This window comes from Trichechus manatus, unplaced genomic scaffold (genome assembly GCF_000243295.1).
Source record: "Trichechus manatus latirostris isolate Lorelei unplaced genomic scaffold, TriManLat1.0 scaffold00106, whole genome shotgun sequence".
NCBI lineage: Eukaryota > Metazoa > Chordata > Mammalia > Sirenia > Trichechidae > Trichechus > Trichechus manatus.
The window spans coordinates 10,055,509-10,079,760 of NW_004444042.1; the positions used below are offsets into that span (position 1 = coordinate 10,055,509).

General features: G+C 47.7%; 1 protein-coding gene across 1 annotated transcript in view; it reads right to left on the reverse strand.

Moving 5' to 3' along the window:
- Positions 1-24,252, reverse strand: part of ADAMTS14 (ADAM metallopeptidase with thrombospondin type 1 motif 14) — a 106,759-nt gene that overhangs the window by 36,622 nt on the left and 45,885 nt on the right. The window contains 3 exon segments of the mRNA XM_012557502.1: positions 321-452; positions 2,622-2,769; positions 3,517-3,600. Of these exon segments, the coding sequence (XP_012412956.1) occupies positions 321-452; positions 2,622-2,769; positions 3,517-3,600 (364 nt within the window).

Below are 24,252 nucleotides of genomic sequence, written 5' to 3' on the forward strand. Positions count from 1 at the left end.
GAGGCCAGGGATGGAGACCACCTAGAGGGAGCAGGCAAGTGCCTCTGCTGGGGACAAGGCAGGGCCAAATCTGGTTCTCCATGGCCTTGGCACTGGGAGGGTGTGCCCAGTGAGGGCCCAGAATTGCTGTGCCATAGTCCCCTGGCTCCCTTCCCCTCAGGACAGTGCTGGGGCAGGGCTTCCCTCACAGGCAGCTCTGCAGCCCTGCAACGCAGCTGCAGGCTGGATCCTCTGGCATCTCCCAGGACACGGGGCCAGAGCCTCATCGGAAGCAAAACCCTCCCACATCTACAGGCCTCCAAAGTCACAGGGCCACCAGCCTGCCTGCCCATCAGCTGCCACTTACACGTGGCCAGTCTCGTGGGCCACCACGAAGGCTGAGGAGAAGCCATCTTCATGGTTGAGGGCACAGCTTCTCAGGGGGTGGCACATGCCGGTGACGGGCGCATACCCTGCCAGGGGAGAGGGAGAAAGGGCAGAGTGAGGTCATGGGCAGGCGAGAGAGGACACCTGGAGGGCTGTCCCCAGCTGGACCACTGAGGGACATCTGAGTCTGGTCACTGCGGAGCATCCCTGGAAGAGGAAGGACACTTGTAAAGTCCCACCTGGCCATACAGCAAACCTGGGCCAGCTGCCCCCACCTCCTAAAGCTTACGGTTCCCTCTTGGCCAGCAGCTTTCCAGAGTCTCCTGGCCCCTGCTCTCAACGAGGCAGTGGGATTCCAGAAGGACAAGAGTCTCTGCACACCACTTCAGGCTGCGCCCCGCCTCCCAGGCAGTCAGTTCCTTAGTCAGTCAGTCAACAAAAAAGCTCCGACTGCTTCCTGGGGGCTGGTGGCACCGTGTCAGATACTATAAGGACGGCAGAGAGGAACCAGATCCAAGCACCATCCAAGTCAACACTCGGGCAGACTTAGGGACACTGTGGCTTAGCAGGCGATTAGGCGCGAGCCGGAAGGGCTTGAATTCCAGGAGAAGAGTGGGGTGTGTGGGAGTGACGTGGAGGAGGGAATGATTTCAACTGGAGAGGCTGAGAGGGGCCAGAGAGTGACGGATACGAGGCATGGGAACTGGGCTTTGAGGGCAGGTGGGGGAGTGGGCATGTGGGCAGGGGAGCACGTGGGCCAGGTGCAGAAGCTGTAGTGAGCGAGGCCTTTGGGAAACTGTGAGCAGAGCTGTGGGGCTGGGCTGTAGCCTCCGCCAGCCTTTACTAAGCAGATATGGTGTGCTAGGCAATTCCAGGAGCCCTGGTGGCACAGTGGTTAAGAGCTCAGGCTGCTAACCAAATGTTCGGCAATTTGAATCCACCAGCCGCTCCCTGGAAACACTACGGGGCAGTTCTCTACCACGCCTAACAACAACAGCAGGCGGTTCCCAGGGGCCTGCTCTCCAGACAGACCTAGGGCCTCCTCCTGGGCTAGGGGACTGGGTGGGAGCAGGGAAGCTCCTGCAGATTCCACCTTGGAGGCGACGGAGCGAGCGCTCCCTGCCTGCACTCCCTGCCTGGGTCTGCCGCCGCCCAGACAACTACTCCCTGTCTTCAGAGTTGCTGAAATGTTCTTTTATTTGAGATGGTTTTGGGGCTTATAAGGATGAGTCTGTGATGGGGAGGAGGTTTCTGGGGCCTCTTAGGCTGGAGGTCTGGGATTTGCTGTCCCCGTGATGCAAGCATGTGTATGTATGTGTACGTGTGTCGGTGTGTGCATTGTTATCTGTGCACACACATATGCGCGTGTGTCTGTGTATGTGTGGGTCTGTATATACAGGAACCCATATTTGGGGCTTCAATGATTTAGACAAGAAGCCCTTTGGGTAGGGGTAGGGCTGTCTGACTCATTTCTACCACCAAACCGGAATAAAGTAGAAAGCCCTCAACTTGGGAGCCTGGAGATCTGAGTCTAAGTCTCAGATCTGTCTCCACTCTCCTACAGGACATGGACAAGCCGCTGTACCACTCTGTGCCTCGGCTTCCCTAGATGGAAAGCTGGCGGTGATCATAGTTTCATATGTTTGCACAGTGCTGAGAGCTGTCAACACTCTGTCACAGACACGTCGTGTAGCCCTTGGCCTCCCAGCAGCCTTGGAATGGAGGAGGCAAATATTGTTATTATATCCTCACTCGACAGCTGGGACAACTGGAGTCCAGGGGATCAAGTGATCTTAGATGATGGGGCAAGTGAGACCTGGAGCTGGGGGTAGAGCCTGAACTTCCTTTTCTGCAGCCCACACAAGCCCCGCCCTAGTTACACCACAGGCTGCAATGAGGACAGATGGATGCAGTGCGGGCAGAAGCATCTTGAAGACCACTAAGGGCTTGGGGACACTAAGCACAGGGCCTGACCATTCATTCACAGCTGCCTCCAGGCTTAGCCAAGACAGCAGGGGTCAGAGTGGGGGTCCCTTCATTCCCCCTGGTCCCCAAGAAGGCACTTCAAAGCCCACCAACCTGTTCATCTATGTCCTGTCCCCAAAGTCCCATGGACCTTTCTGCTGACGGGAACCCTGCCTCTCAAACCTCCCTGAATGGGCCCCAGAGAGCCTACTCATGCCCAGGCTCAGCCCTGAGCCTTCACCTGGCAGGCGGCACACACCTGGCCCCGGCAAATACAGTACCTTGCATACCTGAGGGCCCAAAGTCCTGCCGGGTGAGGAAGACGACGTGGTCGTGGTGCTCAGCATGGCCGGGGTCCCGGCGCTGCTGGGAGTGCGCCCAGCGACAGACCTGCTCCAGGCTTCGCGCAGGGTTTCCACGCTCAATCAGGCTCAGGGACTGCAGGGGCCGGGAGGTGATCAGCACTGGGGTGGAGCAGTCAGAGCCCCCAGTAACCACAGGGGGCACCCAGGCCACTCTCCACCCACTTACAGATGAGAACACCGAGGCCCATGGGGCTACAGTGTCTCTCCCAAGGTCATCTGGCTGTTTGACCCTGGCTGCTGCCACACACAGTCCTCCCTACTTTGGGGAACAAGTATTGAACATTCATGCGCCAAACACGTGTGTCTGCTGGGAACTCAATACACATTATCTCTAATCCCCTGGACCAGCCTGCAAGGCAGGGGTTGTTAAACACTTCTGGGGATAACGAAAGAACATTAATTGAGCACTTCCTCTGTGCTGGCACTTTACCTTCACTATCTTAGTTGATCTTCATGAGTGCCCTTAGAGGAAAGTTCTGCCGTCACCCCCATTTGGAAGAGCTTAAGTGCCTGGTCTAAGCTTGCAGAGCCCAGGGACCCAGGGCTGAACCAAGGAAGGATCTGTATCCTTGCTGCCCCTCTCCAAGCCCCAGTTTCCCCATCCATTCCTCAAGGAGAAGGGCTTTCCAGCTATAAGGTAATAAGACTGTCACTTCCTCAGACTGGAGGGCACCCATAGTCCCCACTTACCAATTCCCAACTGCCTTCTCCACTGAAGCCTCGATTCTAATGGTCTCAGGATTCTGATTGTTAAGACAGTTTTTTCTAGATGCTGTCCCCTACCCCACTCCTTCACCCTCCTGCTGCTGAGGGGTGTTACCTGGCGGTAGCCGACCATAATCAAGCGGACAAGGGCGATGTTAATGTGGACCCCCAGGGACTCATCATGGTATATCTCATCTACCTGGAAGGAGAGAAGAGAATGCAGCTTAAAGGGAAACAAATGTTTACTAAGGACCTACCATGTACCCCACACATTATGCTAGGTACCTAAAATATGTTAAGTCATTTCTTCCTTACCATGACTTTGTCAGGCCAGCATTCTTATTCCCACTTTACAGAGAAACTGAGGCTGAGAGAGGCAAAGTAATTTGCCCAAATACATGCAACTAGCAAGCTGCAGAGCTGGAATTCAAATCCTGGCCTGCCTAGTTGAAACCCTTTCCACAAAGCCAAAGTGTGGAGGGGCCTGGTCTCAAACACAGCTCCTCTGACCATGACCCTTATCTTTCTACTTCTCTGAAGAGCCTCTTCCAGAAATGTCACCCAGCCCAGGGAACCCTGGTTCAAGTCACTGGTCCTAACATCCTCTGTACCCTTCCAATTATTTCTGGAAGAATCTGTCTGTCCTAGGGTGCCCACACCTGGGGCGGCGGCAGCGGGCACTCCTTCAGGGCAAATTCAGGGAGAAAAGTGCTCTAGAGCTTGGCCCAGCAGCATCAGCATGACCATCACCCGGGGGCCCGTTAGACACGCAGGATCTCGGGCCTCACCCCAGACATGAAGAATCAGAACGTGCATTTGAACAAGATCCCCAGGTGATTCTTAGGCATGGCCCAATTTTAGGCACTGGTCTAGATGATTCCCTTCTCCCACAGGCCCAGGGACCTGAAGCCCCTGAAACAGTGAGCATCCCTGACAAATGACACCCAGCTTGCCCACCTCCAAGGACAGGGAGCTCACCCTAGCTGGGGGTGCCCACCCCATTACCAGACAACTCCTACTATTTTTTAATTTAAGTAACTTTTTTTTTCTGAATATAAAACATTTCACTGTAAAAAAGTTCTGAAAAGTACAAAAAAAGTAAAATTAAATCAACTTTACTATTATTCATCAGATATATAACCACAGTTAACATGTTTTCTTCTGGGTGTGTGTAGGTTATTTTACAAAACTGGGACCATACTGAATATACCTGTTTGTATTTTGCTTGTTTCATGTAACATTATTCTGTAACATTTTCCTGTTGCTGCATATGGACAGCCTCAGAGAGAAGTGACTTGCCAAAAAGTACACATCAATGAATGGTGTAGCAATGCAGCTACTGGAAACTAGAGTCCTGGGTTCAAAGCCCAGCTCTGCTCCTTATGAGCTGAGTGGCCTGGGGCAAGTAAGGTAACCTCTTAGAACCTCTGTTTCTTCTTCTGTAGAATGAGGATAGTAATGGTCTGAAATTGGGCTGGTGTGTGTAAATGTCTGGGAACCACGAGTAAGCCACAAAAGGCAGAGAGGCCCACGGGGATGGTCAGGGATGGGGACAGAAGCAGAACCCAGCCTCTGACTCCCACCCACACTGTTTTCCAGGAGCCGAGGTGGAGTCTCATTTGTGCTTCTGTTTTCATCACTTCTGAATCTCCATGCCCTTCAGCCACCAATTCTTTTTCACTCATAAGCAGAGTCACCAACCTACAACCCACAAAGGGGCTGTTGGCAACAGAACGTAGAGGAACAGCACTTCCAACCCACATGCGTGAGAGCCCCTGGGGCAGGGGAGCAGCTGTGGTCCTGCTCCTGGGCCAGCCAGGGATGGAGAGCCAGGCTGCAGCAGAGAGCCCCGGCAGCAAAGGACACGTATGCCCCAGAGACCCAGTCCAGCCCCTCTCCCTCGTGCCCAGGCTTGGCGGCTGCTCCCATTCAGGAGCACGCTCACTACAGCAGCCGGCATCAGGCTCCGGCCCTGGGCCTGCCTGGCGCCCGTGTCTGGACCCCACTGATTAGTGAGACTGGAGACTGGTGCTGCTGTAGGAAACCAGGCGCCCCAGCACCCACCACAAGGGATGACAGAAAGTCCAACTGGCAGAGGGGCCTCCTGCCAGCCCTCCTGCCCTCCCCCAGTAGGAGCAGACACCACGGGAGGAAAAGAATCACATGCATCAAGAGACCATGTCCCTAAAATGATACTCGTGAAGAATGTGCCTCTTAGCTCAAGTAGATACATGAGACTAAACGGGCAGTTTCCATCCAGAGGTGAGATGAAAAGGCAGAGAGGGTTAGAAGCTGGTTGAATGGACACGGGGAATCAAGACTGGCAAGGAGGAGTGTGCTGTCACAGTACAGGCAGAGCAATTAGGGTCGCATAACAATGTATGTATAAATTTTTGTATAAGAGACTAATTTGAAATGTAAACTTTCACTTAAACTACAACAATAAACACCAAAAAAAAGGAGAGACCATGTCCTCCTCAACCCGTTACACCCCAGCCTTGTCCTAGGAGGATTTGCAGGGCAGGGCAAGGGGTTGGGGAGTGGGTTTCCAATCAGCCACACACATATTTTCTCCCTGCTGGAATTCAAACCTAAGGATTCTTTGCAATCGGCTAAGATAATAATCACTGTGCAAAAGAATGACTCTTAAATCATTCCAACTTCTCACCCCCTCCAACACGCATATGGTCTCCATCCACACGGGGGAGTGCAGTCAGTGTCCAGGGCCTCCTTGCTGTGCTACATGGCTGTGCAGACCAAGGATGGTTCCATGTGCAGTGTGTGCTCCAGCAGCCACATCTGTGCCCCAAGTACTGACACATAAACCCATCAGTCATCCAGGGCCAGGAGAAGAGAGGAGTCCTGCGCTTGTCTCTCTCCAAGCAAGGGTGGACCAGGGAGATTGTTGCCAGAATCCTGCCTCTGTGTACTCAATTCTGTCCCACAGTCAGCAGGCCAAATCTACCCTCCAATGAATGCTGCTCCGATAGCCACCATCTCCAGCGGCAGGACACTGGGAGGTTCTCACAGTGGGACTGGGAGGGGGCTGCTGTCTCTTTGAGCTGGAGGTAGAATCAGAGCTCAACGGTCCCACATCGGGGGAGAGTTGAGTTGGGGGCACCAGATGTCACCTCCCACTTTCAGGAAATTGGCCTTAATGCAAATACTGAGCGGGCAGAAAATGACATTCCATTTGGAAAGACCACTCATCACTCTGAAAAAGAACACGGAGACCCAGACTTTGGGTGGCTGGTGTACCAAGCTCTGTGGCACAGACCCCACATGTCACACCACAGGAGTTTGGAGGAAAGGAGTTTGCATTATCAGGAGGGGGCAGGGAGGTCTTGCCAAAGGAGCTGGAATGGACCCTTGGAGGAAATGGACAGGGGAGAGGCAGGCAAGAGCCACGTAGAGTCACCAAAAGAACCCCAGCGTCACTGGCTCTCAAGGTAACTGAGGCCAACCCTCATCTGATGGATACCCACACACCTCCAGCAAGGGGGAGCTCTCAGCAGTTTGAAAGTTCTCCACGCTACAAGCCCTGTTCAGCCTTCTTGTCCATCTTCTCCACTGGTCCGCATCTCCTCTTGAAGTTCACTGAGCATGCCTGCTCCCTTCCCAGAGACAGATGATGACCACAGTCTCTCTGAACTTCTCTCCAAGTGAGCCCTCCTCAAAGCCCTTCACACCACAGCCACCCTCCACAGACCTCCACAGGTCGAGCTGAGGCCTGGCAGCCTACAGCACACATCACAGGGCAAACAACAGCAGGGGTTGGGAGATGGGTTCTAAGCCTGGTTCTGCCTTCCTTACCCACTGTGTGGGCATGAGCAAGGGCTGACCCTGCTGGGCCTCAGTTTCCCAGCAAGAAAAGTCAGTACAGCAGACCACATACTCCCCAAAGCACCCCACCATGATACAACTAGCTTCTGGATCAATGACAATAAACTCACGTTTAAATGCACTGCTGAACTTGCAAGAAAGTAAAGGAACCCCCCAACGGTCCAACAAAGGAAGAGCAAGCTGAAACCAGAGTGGTCAGCTGTGAGGCCCAGAGCTAGAATCACCCTAGAGACAAATACTGAGGGCAGGAACCCAGTGTTTTGAGGGTTAACATCATCTTAGAGACCAGAGCCTGAGCTGTAGGCCCAGGCAAGTAGGAGAGCTAAACCTATGATTCCTTATTAAGCTGGGACTCTCTGAGGGGGATACACCTAAAGTAAAAGGGTGGGCTATGAAAAAATCCACTTGTCACCTGTCTGCCTCTCTGCTCTCTCTCTGGACAATGTACAACCACAACACACGAGTCCTTTCTCACACGAGTCTGGAGTTCAAATGCACACTTGCCCACACAGCTGAGGAAATACCAGACAAGAAATTAAATCACAGTGCCCAGCAGAAGATACAGTAATTTCTCTTCAAATGATAATATCCTCAACTCAAGCCCCAGGAACTTCTACAGCTTAAGAACTAAATATAAGCTCACAATAAAAAAATTACCACACAGACAAGGAAATAAGCCTCTGTAAATGAGAATCAGCAGGAAAAACAAACAACAGATGTATACTTTCAAGACTTCCAATATTCTAATTATCAAACACAGATCACAAAGCAACCATGTATGAAATGTTTAAAGGAATAAAAGACTTTAAAAATGTACAATGAACGAGAGACTGTTAAAATGATTAGGCATTGTTTAAAAATAATCAGATAAAACTTCATCTAGAGAAATAATAGGTAGATTGAAAAGTCCGTGAATAGGTTAGCAGATTATCAGATTAGACATAGCTAAGGGGGGAATTTGTGAACTAGAAGAAAGATCTGAAGAAATTATTCAGAATGTATCATAGTATCACAGATACAGGAAGGTGAAAAATATGAAAGGGAGGTAAAGAGACATGGACGACTGAATGAGAAGAGCTAATATAGGTCTAACCAGAGTCCCTGAAGAAGAGACTAAACAGACAGTAGTAGTACTGTCAAAGAGACAGTAGCTAAGAATTTTCAAGAACTGATTAAAGACATAAATGTCCCAATATAGGAAGCACAACATATTCCAAGCAGGAAAAATGAAAAGAAACCCATACCTAGACACATCTTTGAAAGCACACACCAGTCAAAAGGAAAATCTTACAAGCATCAAGAGAGAAATGACTGATCACCAATAAAAGAATAAACCACTGACTACAGCACAGGGATCATTCTCCAGGATAGACCATGTATTAACTCCCAAAGCAAAACTCAATAAATATAAAAAGACTGAAAGCATACAAAGTATCTTCTCTGACCACAACAGAGGGAAGCTACAAATCAATAACAGAAAAAAGAAACTGGAAGATACACAAAATATGGAAATTAAACAACACATATTAAACTACCAATGAGTTAAGGAAGAAGTCAAGAAAGAAATTGCAAATTTATTAGAGTCAAACAAAAATGAAAGCACAACATACCAAAACTTACAGGATGCAGTAAAGGCAATACTCAGAAGAAAACTTATAACAATAAATGCCTACAAGAAAAAAGAAAAAAGATCTTAAATCAACAGCCTAACTCAACAACTCCAGGAACTCAAAAGAGAAGAGCAAACTAAGCCTAAACCTACCAGAGGAAAGCAAATAACAAAGATCAGAGCAGAAATAAATAAAATCAAAAAGAGAATCAGCAAAACCAGAGGTTGGTTCTTTGAAAAGATCAATAAAACTGACAAACTTCTGACAAAGAAAAAAAGAGAAAAGATGCAAATAACCAAAATAAAAAATGAAAGAGGAGACATTACAACTGACCTGATAGGAATAAAGAGGATTATATAAACAGAATATTATGGACAACTGGTATGGCAACAAACTGGATAACACAGATGAAATGAACAAATTCTTAGAAGCACACAACCTACCCAAACTGACTTAAGAGGAAATTGAAAGTTTCAACAGACCCATAACAAGTGAAGAGACTGAATCAGTGATCAAAAGCTTCTCAATGAAAAGTCCTGGACCAGATGACTTCACTGGGGAATTCTACAAAACATCTATGGAAGAATTGACACTAATCCTGTTTAAAGTCTTCCAAGAGATAGAGAAGGAAGGAATAATCCCTAATTATGAAGCAAACATAACCCTGATACTAAAACCAGACAAAGACACCACAAGAAAAAGAAAACTAGTGGCCATGAATATAGGTGCAAAAATCCTCAACAAAATACTAGTGAACAGAATCCAACAGCATATTAAAAGAGTCATACACCATGACCAAGTGGGATTTATCCCAGGAATGCAGAGATAGTTCTACATTAGAAAATCAATCAACGTAATACACCACATCAATAGAACAAAGGAAAAGAACCATATAATCATCTCTATGGATGCAGAAAAAGCATTTGATAAAATCCAACACCATTTCTTGATGAAAACTCTAAAGAAGATTGGAATAGAAGGGAAATTCCTCAATATGATTCAGGGCATATATGAAAAGCCAAAAGCCAACATTATACGTAACGGAAAATGACTGAGAGCTTTCCCCTTGAAATCAGGAACAATACAAAGGTGCCCACTCTCATCATTTCTATTCAATATTGTATTAGAAGTCCTAGTCAGAGCAATAAGACAAGAAAAAGAAATAAAAGGTATCCAGATTGAAAAGAAGAAGTAAAATTATCTCTATTCACAGATGATATGATCCTATATATAGAAAACCCAAGAGTCCACAAGAAAACTTCTAGCGCTAATACAGAAATTTAACAAAGTTGCAGGGTACAAGGTCAACAAACAAATATCAGTTGGGTTTCCATACATCACCAATGAGAAATCTGAAAGGGAAATTTGGGAAACAATTCCATTTACAATAGCATCTAAGAAAATACCTAGGAATAAATCTAACCAGGGATGTGAAGGACTTATACAATGAAAACTATAAAACACTGCTGAAAGAGATTAAAGACTTAAATAAATGGAAAGATGTTCCATACTCATGAATTGGAAGACTTAATATTGTTAGATGTCAATACTACCCAAAGCAATCTACAAATACAATGCAATCCCAATAAAAATTCTAACAGCCTTCTTTATAGAAATAGAAAAACCAATCTTTAACTTTATATGGAATGGCAAGAGGCCCCACATAGCTAAAATAATGTTGAAAGAGAAGAACAAAGTAGCCTCACACCATACACAAAAACAAATTTAAAACAGATTAAGGGCCTAAATGTGCAAACTAAAACCATAAAATTCTTAGAAGAACAAGCAGGGACAATGCTGTCAGGCCTAGCTTTCAACAAACAGCAAAAGACAAATAAATGAGACCATATAGAAATTAAAAACTTCTGCTCATCAAAAGACTTTTTAAAAAAAGTGAAAAGACAAATTACCAACTGTGAGAATATCTTCGGAAAGCATATATCCAACAAGAATCTAATAACCAAAATATATGTAAAACTTCAACAACTTAACAACAAAGAAAAGAATAACCTAATCATAAAATGAGCAAAGGACTTGAATAGACATTTCACCGAAGAGGACATTCAAAGGACCACCAAACACATGAAAAGATGCTCAGCATTGTTAGCCATCAGAGACGGAAATCAAAACCTCAGTGAGATACCATTTCACTCCCACTAGGATGGCTAAGATTTAAAAAAAAAAAAAAAACCCAGAAAATAACAGATGTTGGCAAGGATGTTGGGAAATTGGAACTCTTACCCATTGCTGGTGGGAATGCAAAATGGTACAGCCACTGTGGAAAACAGTGTGGTAGTTACTCAAAAAACTAAAAATAGAACTACCATATGACCCAGAAATTCCACTCCTAGGTATATAGCCAAAAGACTTGAAAGCAGAGACTCTGAGACTTGTACACTAATGTTCATTGCAGCATTAATCACAACTGCTAAAAGGTGGAAACAACCTAAATGCCCATCAACAAATGAATGGATACCAAAATGTGGGACTCACATACAACGGAATATTACTCAGCCAGTAGGTGAACTAAAGTCTTAATACGTGCCACAATATGGATGGAGCTTGAAGACACTATGCTGGGTGAAATAAGTCAATCACAAAAGGACAAATACTGTATGACCTCACTTACATAAAAGGACAAGAAAAGGCAAATGTATAGAGACCAAAGAGAGCAAAGTTTATTAGCGCTTCCCAGGGGTGGGAGGGAGGAAGAAAGGGGAAGGAGTTATTGTTTATGGAGTACTGAGTTTCAGTTTATGGTGATGGAATAATCGCATTGATTAAGGGTAGTCTTGCACAGATGATTAACGTAATTGCTGTCAATAAGTTGTATACCTGTAAAAAGCTGAATGGGCAAAAGTTTTCTGATAGATATATTTACAACAAAGAAAAGAAAAAAAAAAAAGAATAGCTGCTGAGGCTGCTTATGAGCAACCAAACACCTCATGGGATTTTCCTTGGTTTAGATGTTTAGGGTCATGGTTTCATGGGCCATCCCAGTTAACTGGCCGAATAATGTGTTTAGTGTTTCTGTTCTTCCTCCTAGTTCGCTGCGTAATGCCTGGGGTCTTAAAAGCTTACAAGCCGCCATCCGAGGTCTAATGATTGGTCTCTATTCACCTGGAATAACAGAGGAGGAGGAGAGTCAGGAATAGAAGGAGGAATGGAGTGTGTGGCTAACTGCATCCATAAACAGCTGCCTCCTTTGCCATGGGACCAGAAGAACTGCATGGTGCCCAGCTACCATTACTGAGTATTTTGATCAAAGACTCTATATAAGAATCCTGATCAAAAGTGGGAAAATGCAGAACAGAATTTCAAATTCTCATGGAATCCAGATTTCCAGGAGCCATCAAGGCTGGATGAACCCTTGAAACTATTACCCTGCAATAATCTTTAAACCGAAACCAAAAATATCCCCTGAAGTTTTCTTAAAACCAAATAATAATTTAGCTTAATGTCTGCCTTGAGCATGATAGTCTTTTAAGATTTATCTATATGGGATCAAACTGGTAACAACTCAAAGGATTAGATAGGAACCTTTGGGGGCAGTGAGTTTATGTTAATGGGGGAGGAACAACCCAGAAAAGGAGGGTGAGAACGGTTAAACAACTCGAAGAATGTAATCAATGTCACTGAATTGTATATGTAGAAACTGTTGAATTGGTATATGTTTTGCTGTGTGTATTCTCAACAATAACAAAATTTTTTTTTTCTAAAAAAGAATAAACCATTGGATTGACAGTAGGTTTTCAACAGTAATAACAGAAGCCAGAAGACACTGAATTAATACCGTCAAAATACCAAAATAAAGAAATCATCAACTTAGAAAACTACACCTAGCAGAACTGTCCTTTAAGAATCAGGATGAAGTAAAGACATCATCAGATAAACAAAAACTGAGAGAGCTACACAGACCCCACTAAAGGAACTGCAGGAAATAAGAAGGAATCATACTTTTGAGGCTGTGATGAGAACAGGGTACAATAATAAGAAATACTTTGCTTTTTCTTATACTCAATAAGGATAATAAAAATAAAGGGCTTCTATCTTCCCCCTTTTTCCCTTTATTTAAAAAAAAAAAAAAGGTGAGGTTGGTTCTGCCATTCCAAGTTCCCTGCTTCAGTCCCTCTCTAGGGCTCTGCCACACTCATCTGCACACACCTCTATCATCCCCAGCCCTTGAGTAGGGACCGCAGTGGCTTTGATTCGGCTGGAGCTGTCCTAAGACTTTGCACAAGCCAAGAAGGTGGCTGGACAAGACTGACATGTCCAGACAGAACTGCAGAGGCCACCTGACACAAGGATCCCCGCCCATAGCCCAAGCTGGTGCTGGAGCCAGGACCAGGAGGTGCAGTTACCTGGGAGGACCAGGACCCCAGACCTTCTGGAACACACACAGGTGGCTCCCTGACCGGCTCCAGGCTAGCTGTGCACCCAAGGCCTGGCTCTGTCAGCCTCTGCCCTCCGTGACTGCCTCCCAAAGGCCAGAGGTGGGGCCAGTGAGCCAGCTCAGGGGAGATCAGGAACTGCTTCCCGGGATTCATGGCAGCCACAAGGCACATCCAAAGGGCAGAAAAGAAACGCATGTCTGGTCTCCTTGCTTTCCCACCTCTGAGCCAAGTTCAACGTCACCTCTGCCAAGGCCCCCATGTTAGGAGAAGGCAGAGGATGGCCGGAGAGCTCTGGGGTTGGAGAGACAAACTGCTACTTCCGTGCACCCAGTGGTGAAAATGGTTAATACCCTTGGCTGCTAACCCAAACGTTAGAGGTTCAAGTTCACCTAGTGGTACCTTGGAAGAAAGGCCTGTGATCTACTCCTGAAAAAGCAGCCACTGAAAAGCCCATGGAGCACAGTTCTACTCTGACACACATGGGGTCGCCATAAGTTGAACGGACTTGACCAAACCAAAAAAACCGTCGAGTCAATTTCAACTCATAGCGACCCTATAGGACAGAGGAGAACTGCCCCATAGGGTTTCCAAGGAGCACCTGGTGGATTCAAACTGCCGACCTTTTGGTTAGCAGCCGTAGCTCTTAACCACTGCACCACCAGGGAAAAAGTTTTAGGAATACCTAATTTCTCATATTTTCATATTTATATACATACAAGAGTAAAATATGACAAAAATCTATGTCTAAGTGTAACAACACTCTTCCAATAAACATAAAATAAAAATGCTGACTAATAAGAAAGAATGTATCAGAGCTTAATCAGTAGCATCTTTTTTTTTTCTGAAGTGCATAAAATAATGAAGCCGCTGAGAATCAGCGGTGTTCTAGATTTGATTAATTATGGTAAATTTGTGTTCACAGGTATGTGTGAACTTGTCTCTGTGTGTGCACTAGATTTGGTGTGGTGTATGTGAATACATGTATCCACACAACACATCTGTACTGCACACATGGATGCGTGCAGGTGTGCCCATGTATATGCATGAGTGTGAATGCAAGTAGTATACATGTGCACACATGCACGTGTGCGTGGATATGTATCAGCAACATACTTGCTGCCTATGCCTGAGATCCCTGCCATTCCCAAGCCCCCAGAGACTGACCCACACAGTAGCCAGAGCCCGGCACTGGTTTCCCCTGGGTGGGGACACTGAGACCCCCTCCAGAATGCCACACTCACTCACTCAGAGGTCCCAGTGAGATCCTGGGGGCCGAGGCTGCTCTCAGGGCGATGGGAGGGGAGTGCTGAGTCTCTGATTCCTTTCTCAGACACTGCAGGCTCAGCTGCTCCATCCCTTTCCCGCAAGTCACGTTCAAGCCCCTGTATTTCAAAGGGCTGGTGTGGGCATTCGAGCACTTTATGCTGCCTTTTAACCAGCACACCTCTTAAATGTGCGGTTGTCTGGAGGATCCCTGGAGCCTGCAGGCTGGCCTGAGAGGTTTACCTGGGACCCAGCCACTCCCCCACCTCACATCTGCGCTGTTTGCGCAGGGTGGCTGCATGGTGCACAGGGATGGACCCACCCAGCCCAACAGAGTCCCCTTCACAAGCCACAATGCTCAGCATTGATACCTAGCACGACCTATTTGGGAAACTCAGCAGCCGTTATGTCCCAGGCTAGGCGCTGGTGTGTAAAGGGAGGTGGTGTGGAGACCTGGAGAGACCTGGGCTTGGCTGCTTCTCACTGCAGCTCTCACCTCGCTGGAGCCAAGCCCTCATCTCTACGAGTGGAGGACGCGTACACCCAGACTCATGAGGGTGGAAAGTGACGGCATTCGAAGCAGGGCCTAGTATGCAATATGTGCTCATCAATGGCACCTGTTAGCTTAACACTTCTACTTTCCGCTTTGGAAGCTGAGGTGGAGCCCATTAGGTCAATCCAGAAATAAGACCTCAGGAGTTCAGCCTCCAATTTAGCAAGTAAGATGTTATACATGGAAGCACTTCGTAAGCTGTACAGCTCTCCTGCCAAGAATTCCACCATGCATCCTTTTGTGGTAAGCACTGCCCTCTGCCCAAGGACTTGCTTTTAAATGTAAATACTATTTGTGGGGCTAAGGGCTAACACCTCAGAGTAGGGTTTCTCAACTGTGGCACAATGGACATTTTGATATTCATACTTCTTTGTTGTGAGGACTGCCCTGTGCATTACAGGATGTTTAGAAGCATCCCTGCCCCCAATTGTGATAACCCAAAAATGTCTCCAGCCATTACCGAATGGCAGTGTCTAGGGGGTATAATCCCCTCACTTGAGAACTACTGCATTAGACTGAGTTTTTGGAGTCTCTGAGCACCCTAAAACCAATATAAGGTCTCTTGATGGGGAGAGGGGACAAAAGAAAAGGACCAAAAAGAGAGAGAGGAGGGCAATTCGAATCCCTCCAATGAGCAGCAAGGATGTGCTACTCTGGAGGCTCACATGTCCCCAAAAGGCAAAGGTCTGGCAAAGAAACACACGCTGTCAGCATGAAAGCAGTTTCTGTGGTGTTCAAAACCAGCCCTTAGCATGGATATTTAACACATGTCAAATGCCAACAGAATGCCACCCTCCTGGCCAAGTCCACCAAGGCCCAAGTCTGACAGCCGTCAGCACCCAGGCCTCCCAGGCCTGGAAGGGGCGCCAGGCTCTCTTAAGCCGGGCATCTGAGTGGCACTGGGCTCAGAGAGGGGCTCCAAGGCAGGCAGAGCTGCAAGGACCCTGGCAGAGCTGCGGCCAACCTCTGCCGGCAATTGCTCCCAATACCTTTGTACTGTCAGCCTGGCTGGGCTGGAGGGGTGCGGGGTGGGCAGGAAGCCTACCACCCAGACAGACGGGCTGCCAAGAGGGATCCCGGAGAAAACAGACACCAGAAGTTTCTGGCCACAGACTGGCTTGGTGAGGACCCATGAAAGGGCCTCTTTGTTTCTCTCCTCCTCGCCCTCCCTCTGCTCCAGCTCCAGGTCCTGCAAGGAAGCCGGTATCCCCACCTCAGGGAAGTCCTCACTCCAGAGATTCAGTGCATCATCCCCCGGCCAAGGAGAGGCTCCTGGCAGCTCCGGCTGGCCAGGCACCACCAGATTCTCTCTGCAGCAGGCTCAGCTACAGTCAGGGGCCAACAGCTAGAAAGGTGCCAGGGTGAAGCTTCAGGACCCCGACTCTGCTAGGGGGACTCCTCCCAGGAAGAAGGTCTTCCATCAAGGCCCAGCATTCTCCAGTCCCAGTATCTTCCTTCTCCCACTGCCCCAGAGCTGCTTGGTCCCAAGTTCGCTACAGCAGCAGTGAGGGAAAAACATAAACTTTGGAATCAGACAGATATGGGTCCAAACCCTGGCTCTGTCACCTGTTAAAAAAAACTGTTTCTATTGCGTCAGCTCTGACCTACAGTGACCCCATATGTGTTAGAGTAGAACTGTGCTCATTAGGGTTTTCAATGGCTGATTTTCCAGAAGCAGATCACCAGGGCCTTCTTCTGAGGCACATTTTGGTTAGCAGTCAAGTGCTTAACCATTTACACCACCCAGGGACTCCCTGTCACCTATTAGCTGTGTAGATTTTTAGCAAGTCACTTAGCTTCTCGGAGTCTCAAGGTAAAAGGAGTGTCGACTGCCTAACGCTGTTGTGAGGATTCAATAAGGCCTGCCTTCCTGACACAAGGTAGGGACTGGAACGATATTACGATGGTTCCAGATAGCACTAAGAGATCCCTGGTCCTGTCCTTCCACTGGCCCATCACAGCCTTAGCTGGTCTCTGGCCTCCATCCTGTTCCCCTCAAATCGATCTTGGGCACTGTTATGGATCGAACTGTATCCCCAAAAAATGTATAATAACTTGGCTAGGCCATGATTCCCAGTATTGTGTAGTTGTCCACCATTTTGTGGTCTGATGTGATTATCCTATGTGTTGTAAATCATCCTCTGTGGAACCCTGGTGGTGCAGTGGTTAAGAGTTTGGCTGCTAACCAAAAGATTGGCAGTTCAAACCCACCAGCCTCTCCCTGGAAACCCTATGGGGCAGTTCTACTCTGTCCTGTAGGGTTGCTATGAGTCAGAATCAACTCAACGGCAATGCATTCAGTTTAATTTTTTGGAATGATGTTAATGAGGCAGGATTAGAGGCAGTTATGTTAACGAGGTAGGACTCAATCTACAGGATTAGGTTGTTGTATCTTCAGTCAATACCTTTTGAGATGTAACAGACAGAAGCCAGCAGACAGGAAAGGGACCTCATGCCACGAAGAAAGATGTACTAGGAGCAGAGCACATCCTTTGGACCCAGGGTCCTTGTGCTAGGAAGCTCCTAGACCGGGGAAGATTGATGACAAGGACCTTCTCCCAGAGCTGACAGAGAAAGAAAGCCTTCCCCTGGAGCTGGCACCCTGAATTCAGACTTCTAGCCTCCTAGACTAAATTTTGCTTATTAAGGCCATTCACTTGTGGTATTTCTGTTACAGCAGCACTAGATAACTAAGACAAGCGCCACCATCACAAACTGCTCCTCACACCCGTTCTCCATCCAAGAGCCTTTGCTACTGCCTCATGGACCATCTTACCCCGGCAAAAGTCCCAGAGTTCTCTGCAGGCCTCCACCACCTGCCCCTCACACACAGGTCAACCTCCTCACTCCTGCCTCCACCACACTTGGCCTGCACACTCTCTACCTCGCCAAATCTCCCTCTCCTCCAAGGCTGGCCTAAACGCTAACCTCCTCCAGAAAGGCCCTCCCCTGCTCTTTAGAGGGGCTGCCACCTCCTCTAGGATCCCTCGGCACTGCCCTCAGTGGTTCCCTAATTAGTCCATGGGGTTGAGCTGGTATTTGCAGCCAGACCCAAGCTTCTAAAACAGGCATACAACAGGCATTCACTAAATGCTGCAAACAATTGCCCTTTTTGTTTCAAAGAGCTCAAATGGTTCCCTAGTCCTGAGATTTAAAGAAGCCTTAAGGTAAGTGACCTGGCACAGATGGGTAAGCTGAGGCACAGGGAAAGACAAGTTCATTGGGGCCTACCAGTATGAGAGTGAAGGATAAGGAGGGAGTCTTTGCCTGCCATCTGGAGCTGCATGAATATTTATAACACATCCCCAGGTTAATGCAAAAGACAAACTATAGTCAGGACAGCCCTGCCGCATTCTCACAGCAGCCCCTGAGAACCCAGGGACTCATCAGACAACTTTGAGTGTTTCACTAAGGGCTTCTGCCCCTCCCTGGGTTAACACAATGGGACCATGCATCCTGGGAACCAGATCTCCTCTCTGATCACACCAGGCCAGTGCTGGCCCCGGAAACCAGGATCAGACATGGTCAGAGGTACGCGGGCGCTCCAAGGGGAGAGCCAACTGACACCCTTTGTACTGGCTCTGCGAAATCCCCTAAGGGCATCCGTGCTTCAAGCATCCCAGCCAAATACAAGCTCCTGCACAATGGACGGGATGAACTGCTGGTCCCCTGGGAGAGGGGACAAGAGGCTGGTGGGAGAGAAAGGCTGTTGGCCCCCCATCTTCTCCCCTCCCCAGGCTCGAGCCCTCGCAGGCTGTCCTCCTGCACCCAGGAAGCCAGAGTCCCACCTTCCACTTCCTGTCCTGTGGCCACAGCAGGTTGTACTGGCACCAGCTCCATAGGCCCAGCTAATCTCAGTACTATGAGCCTCTCCTCTGGTCCACAGCACTAAGGAAGATGCTCTCCAGAGGAAATGGAACCCTTGCAGAAGTTCAGCCTCAACTGCACCCTTGCCCACCCCAAGGCTCTTTCCGTTCCCACATCCAGCAGGAAAACCAGCAATAAGCAGAAGAACCAGCCTCACAGGGACCTTCAGGAACCTCTGAGAAGACAACTGCCCTCCTCCCCGCCCCCCCAATTTCTGACAGGTTGTTAAGAGAAGGAACACGGCCCTATGGCTGGGAGCACTTCTTAGGTGGAAGCTGAGGATGCTCTTTGGCCAAGACAGTGAATCATGGGTCACAGGTCAAGGGTCAGAAGTCACAACATGTTAATTTGGCCAAGAGAGCTGGAATAGGTCATGGGCTTATGAGGTGCAGTGAATTACTTAATATGGCCCTTCTAGCCATAGTCTTTGTGACTCCCACACACTGATTGGGTGGGATGATACAAATAAGGTGCATGGAACCTGTGATGGTTAAGGTTATGTGGCACCTTGGCTGGGCCATGATTTTCAGTGGTTTGCAGTTATGTAATGATGTAATTTGGAAGTTATGTGATGATGTAGTCATCCTCCATCTTGTGATATGATGTAATTATCCATTTTGTGATGTGTTACAAATCCTAGCCTCTGTACCTGTGACCCTGGTGGCACAGTGGTTAAACACTCGGCTGCTAACAGCTAAGTCAGCAGTTCAAACCCATTAGCTACTCTATAGGAGAAAGATGTGACAGTCTGCTTCCATAAAGACTACAGCCTTGGAAACCCTATGGGACAGTTCTATTCTGTTCTATAGGGTCACTATGAGTCAGAATCAACTCAATGGCAATAGATTTGGTTTTTGATGCCTGTGATTGTGGTCCCATTTGGGAGTGAGTTGTCTGTTATGTTTATGAGGCAGGATTAAGGTGGGATGTATCCTGAGTCACTGCCTTACTAGAGGGTGTGACTCAAGTCAACACCCTTACCATAGTCATCATCCTTACCATCCTTATTCAAGTCAGTTCACCCTTACTTGAGTCACACCTTTTATTTTACAAGAGATAAAGGAGAGAGAAGCAAGCAGAGAGGAGGGGACCCACTACCACCAAGGATAAGAGCTAAGAGTAGAGTGCATCCTTTGGATCTGGGATCCCTGTGCTGAAAACCTCCTAGACCCAGGAGACAGAGAGCTGTAACACTGGAGACGGCACAAGACAGCAAGAAGCAGTGGCAAGTGCAGCAGAGAACCAGCAGCAGAAGAACCAGGAAACCAGCACAGGATGGCGTGATGGGCTTCCCGGCCCACGGAGTGAGGTGGCAGTGGGTGTGCCGACCCACAGAGCAAGAGAGCTGAGCGACTTTGGGCTGAAGCTTACTGGCAGAGTGGGGTGCCTTCAGGTACTTACTGGCAGAGCTAAAGAGATTTGTAACGCTTGTCCCAGAAGGGCAGAGGCTGGGCCCAGGGGCCGAGCGGCCAGAGAGAGGCTACCCTCCTCTAGGAGCTAAGGATTCAGTTTTTAAGTCAGAGAAGTCACCAGGCTCCCAGCCATCTGGCACCCACAATGGCTCTCTACCTGGGACCCTGGACGAGGACTCGAAATTACAGAAAAGAAAAAAAATCTACTTCAGTGGAAACTATGCTTTGTCCACAGAACCATTCCACCTGTCTGATTCCAGCTCTATGGAAGCTACTTTACAACTGAGAGCAATGCAGAATTCCTGTCTATGGACATGCAAATATCAGCTCCTCTTACCTTACCCATTGCCATCAAGTGGATTCCAACTCATAGTGACCCTATAGGACAGAGTAGAACTGCCCCATAGGGTTTCTTCTAGTGGAAGCTAAATTATCTTCCCTCCCAGTAAAAAAACAATTTTGCCTCTGTATGGAGTGAATTGTGTCCCCCAAAAATATCTGTCAACTAGGCTAGGTCATGATTCTCAGTATTGTATGATTGTCTACCATTTTGTCATCTGATGAGATTTCCCTATGTGTTATAAATCCTATCTCTATGATTTTGATGATGGGATTAGCAGCAGTTATGTAAACTCAATCTACAAGATTAGATTATGTCTGAAGCCAATCTCTTTTGATATATAAACAAGAGAATTAAGCAGAGAGACAGGAAACCTCATATCTCCAAGAAAGCAGCACCGTGAGCAGAGCGTGTCATTTGGACCCAGGGTTCCTGCACGGAGAAGCTCCTAGTCCAGGGGAAGATTGATAAGAAGGACTTTCCTCCAGACCCAACAGACAAAGCCTTCCCCTGGAGCTGACACCCTGAATTTGGACTTCTAGCCTACAAGACTGTGAGAGAATAACCTTCTCTTTGTTAAAGCCATCCACTTGTGGTATTTCTATTACAGCAGCACTAGATAACTAAGACAGAATTTGGTACTGGGAGTGGGGTGCTGCTCTAACAGATAACCAAAATTTGGATCAGTTTTGAAATTGTGAATGGATAGAAGACTCAGAAGGAAGTGAGGAGAACTGTTTAACACTGGAGATGGTGCAGATGGTGAGAAGCAGCAGCAGAGAACCAGCAGCAGCAGAGGACTGGAAGCAGCAGTAAACAACTGGAAGCAGCAGAACCAGGAGACCAGCGCAAGATGACGCTGGAGCTGACCCACGGAGCGAGAGTGCTGAGTGCCTGTGCACAAGAGGCTTCCTGGAGGAGTGGGGTGCCTCTGGGCACTTACCAGAGTTAGGCCTGATGACCCACAGAGCAAGAGAGCTGAGTGCCTTCCAACCAAAGTTTACTGGTGGAGTGGGGTGCCTGCAGGCACTTATTGGTGGAGCTACCAAGCTTTGGAACACTTGCCCTAGCAGGGCAGGCACGGGTGGAGAGGCCTGAAGAGCCAAGAGGCTAAGAAACCAGGAAGCAGAAGCTGAAGAGACAAGGAACACAGGAAGTCAAGCTGCTTCAAAGGGTATGGCCATGACCTCTGGGGTCTCACAGGGTGGAGCCATGGCCTCTGGTGTTTCTAATGGTGGAGTCGCCATTCAGATGGACTAGGAGAATGGTGCATCTAAAGCCAAGGAAGCAGAGTTGCTGTCCCGGTGGGCACAGAAGGTGGAGTAGAAGCCCAGGGCCAGGGGCCTCCACCCAGAATCAGGAGAGTGTGGCCAATATCCAGAGTCTGGAGAACAGAGGATTATTTTCAAAGCCTTAAGGGCTAATATAATGTGGTCTGCTGATTTGCTTGGTGCCCATTATGCTTTCTTTCCCTCTAATTCCTCCCATTTGTAATGGAAATATCTAGCTTGTGCCTGTTCTGCCATTATACCTCGGGAAGCAGATAACTTGTATTTTAGATTCCACAGATGAAGAGGAATTTTTGGATTTTGGATTTGGAGTTGAATTAAGACGTTTGCTGTGATACGATGAGGTGAATGTGTTTTACATGTGGCAAGGACACGAATTTTGGGGGCCAAAGGGTGGAATGTCATGGATTGACTTGTGTCCCCCCAAAATATCTGTCAACTTGGCTAGGTCATGATTCCCACTATTGTATAATTATACAATTGTATGATTATAAAACACCATTTTGTCATCTGATGAGATTTCCCTATGTGTTATAAATCCTATCTCTATGATGTTGATGATGAGATTAGCAGAAGATATGTAAACTCAAGATTAGATTGTGCCTAAAGCTAATCTCTTTTGCAATATATAAAGAGATATAAAAGAGAGAAGCAAGCAGAGAGACTGGGGGACCTCATACCACCAAGAAAGCAGCGCTGGGAGCAGAGCGTGTCCTTTGGACCCGGGCTTCCTGCACAGAGAAGCTCCTAGTCCAGGGAAAGATTGATGAGAAGGACCTTCCTCCAGAGTTGACAGAGAGGGAAAGCCTTCCCCTGGAGCTGACACCCTGAATTTGGACTTTTAGCCTATGAGACTGTGAGATAATAAACTTCTGCTTGTTAAAGCCATCCACTTGTGATTACTTCTGTTACAGCAGCACTAGATAACTAAGACAGCCTCCATTTGCACATTCACTTCAATATTCCTGATCTATAAATACTTCCCAGAGTCCCTGGGTGGTACAAATGACTAAAGCACTTGACTGCTAACCAAAAGGTTGGAGGTTTGAGCCCACCCAGAGATGCTTCAGAAGAAAGGCCTGGCAATCTACCTCCAAAAAATCAGCTATTGAAAACTCTGCAGAGCATAGTTCTACTCTGACACACATGGTGTTGTCCTGAGTCATGTGAACTCTATGGTAACTGGTACTGGTAATGTTTCCATTCTTTGGGTTCTCTTTTGAACTGGTTATAACATCTGCTTGGTTCCCTCATTGATTAATGAGTAGAATAAATTCTTTAACAAGCAGTTGTTTTTACTTCTAAATGAGAGTCATGTTCTTTCCTTTTTCTGAAAATTATCTTCAAACAAACTGAAGGCCTCTAGGGCTCTAACTAGGGTCTGCACATACTCCTGGGTTCTTCTGCCCCAGCTTCAAGACCATAGGATCCAGGCTCCTGGTACCCTAGGGCTCCATAGGGTCTTTGTTTTAGGCCGTGTTCTCTAGAGAAGCAAAACCAGTAAAGCGTATAAATATATATATAGAGAGAAATTTATGTCAGGGAAATGGCTCATGCAATCGTAGAGGCTGAAATGTCCCAAGTCCTCGGGTCAGGATAGAGGCATCTCCTGATTCACGTAGCCGCAGGGGCTGGCAAACTCAAGAATGGCAGGTCAGAGAGCAAGGCTCTTGCTCACAGGCTACAAAGATCCACAAATTCTAAGATTAGCAGGTAAGACCACAGGTAAACTGCAAGCTCAAGTCCCAAGAACAGGAGCCAGATGCAGGATCCAGTGCAAGCAAAAGCCCATGAGCCTTGCCAGAATGCCCACTTATATTGGATGAATGCCACATACCCCACGAAACCCCCTTTCAACTGATTGGCTACTCACAGCAGATCCTCTGATGGAGGTGATCACATTATACCAAATCTCATCATGGACGTGATCACAACATCATACGACTGCCAAATTACATCGTAACTGCCAAACCACTGAGAATCATGGCCCAGCCAAGTTGACGCACAACCTTAACCATCAGTCTTCCCTGCACCTCCCCCTCTCCTGCTCCTCCAGGGCCCAACCTGGCCCTCAGCCTGGCCTCCCAATAACAGATTAGTGCTCAACTGTGTGGTCTTAGGCTGGGCCCAGAATTTCTAGAGCGTCTGGGTGGGTGGTCAATGTGGTGGGTGTGTTCATGTTCACATTCATTCTCCCTCTCTCCCCCAACCTCTCTCAAACTGCTCCAAGCTGTAGCCTTTGCCCTTTGAGTCCCAAGCCAGGTGCTAGGCTTAAGAGGT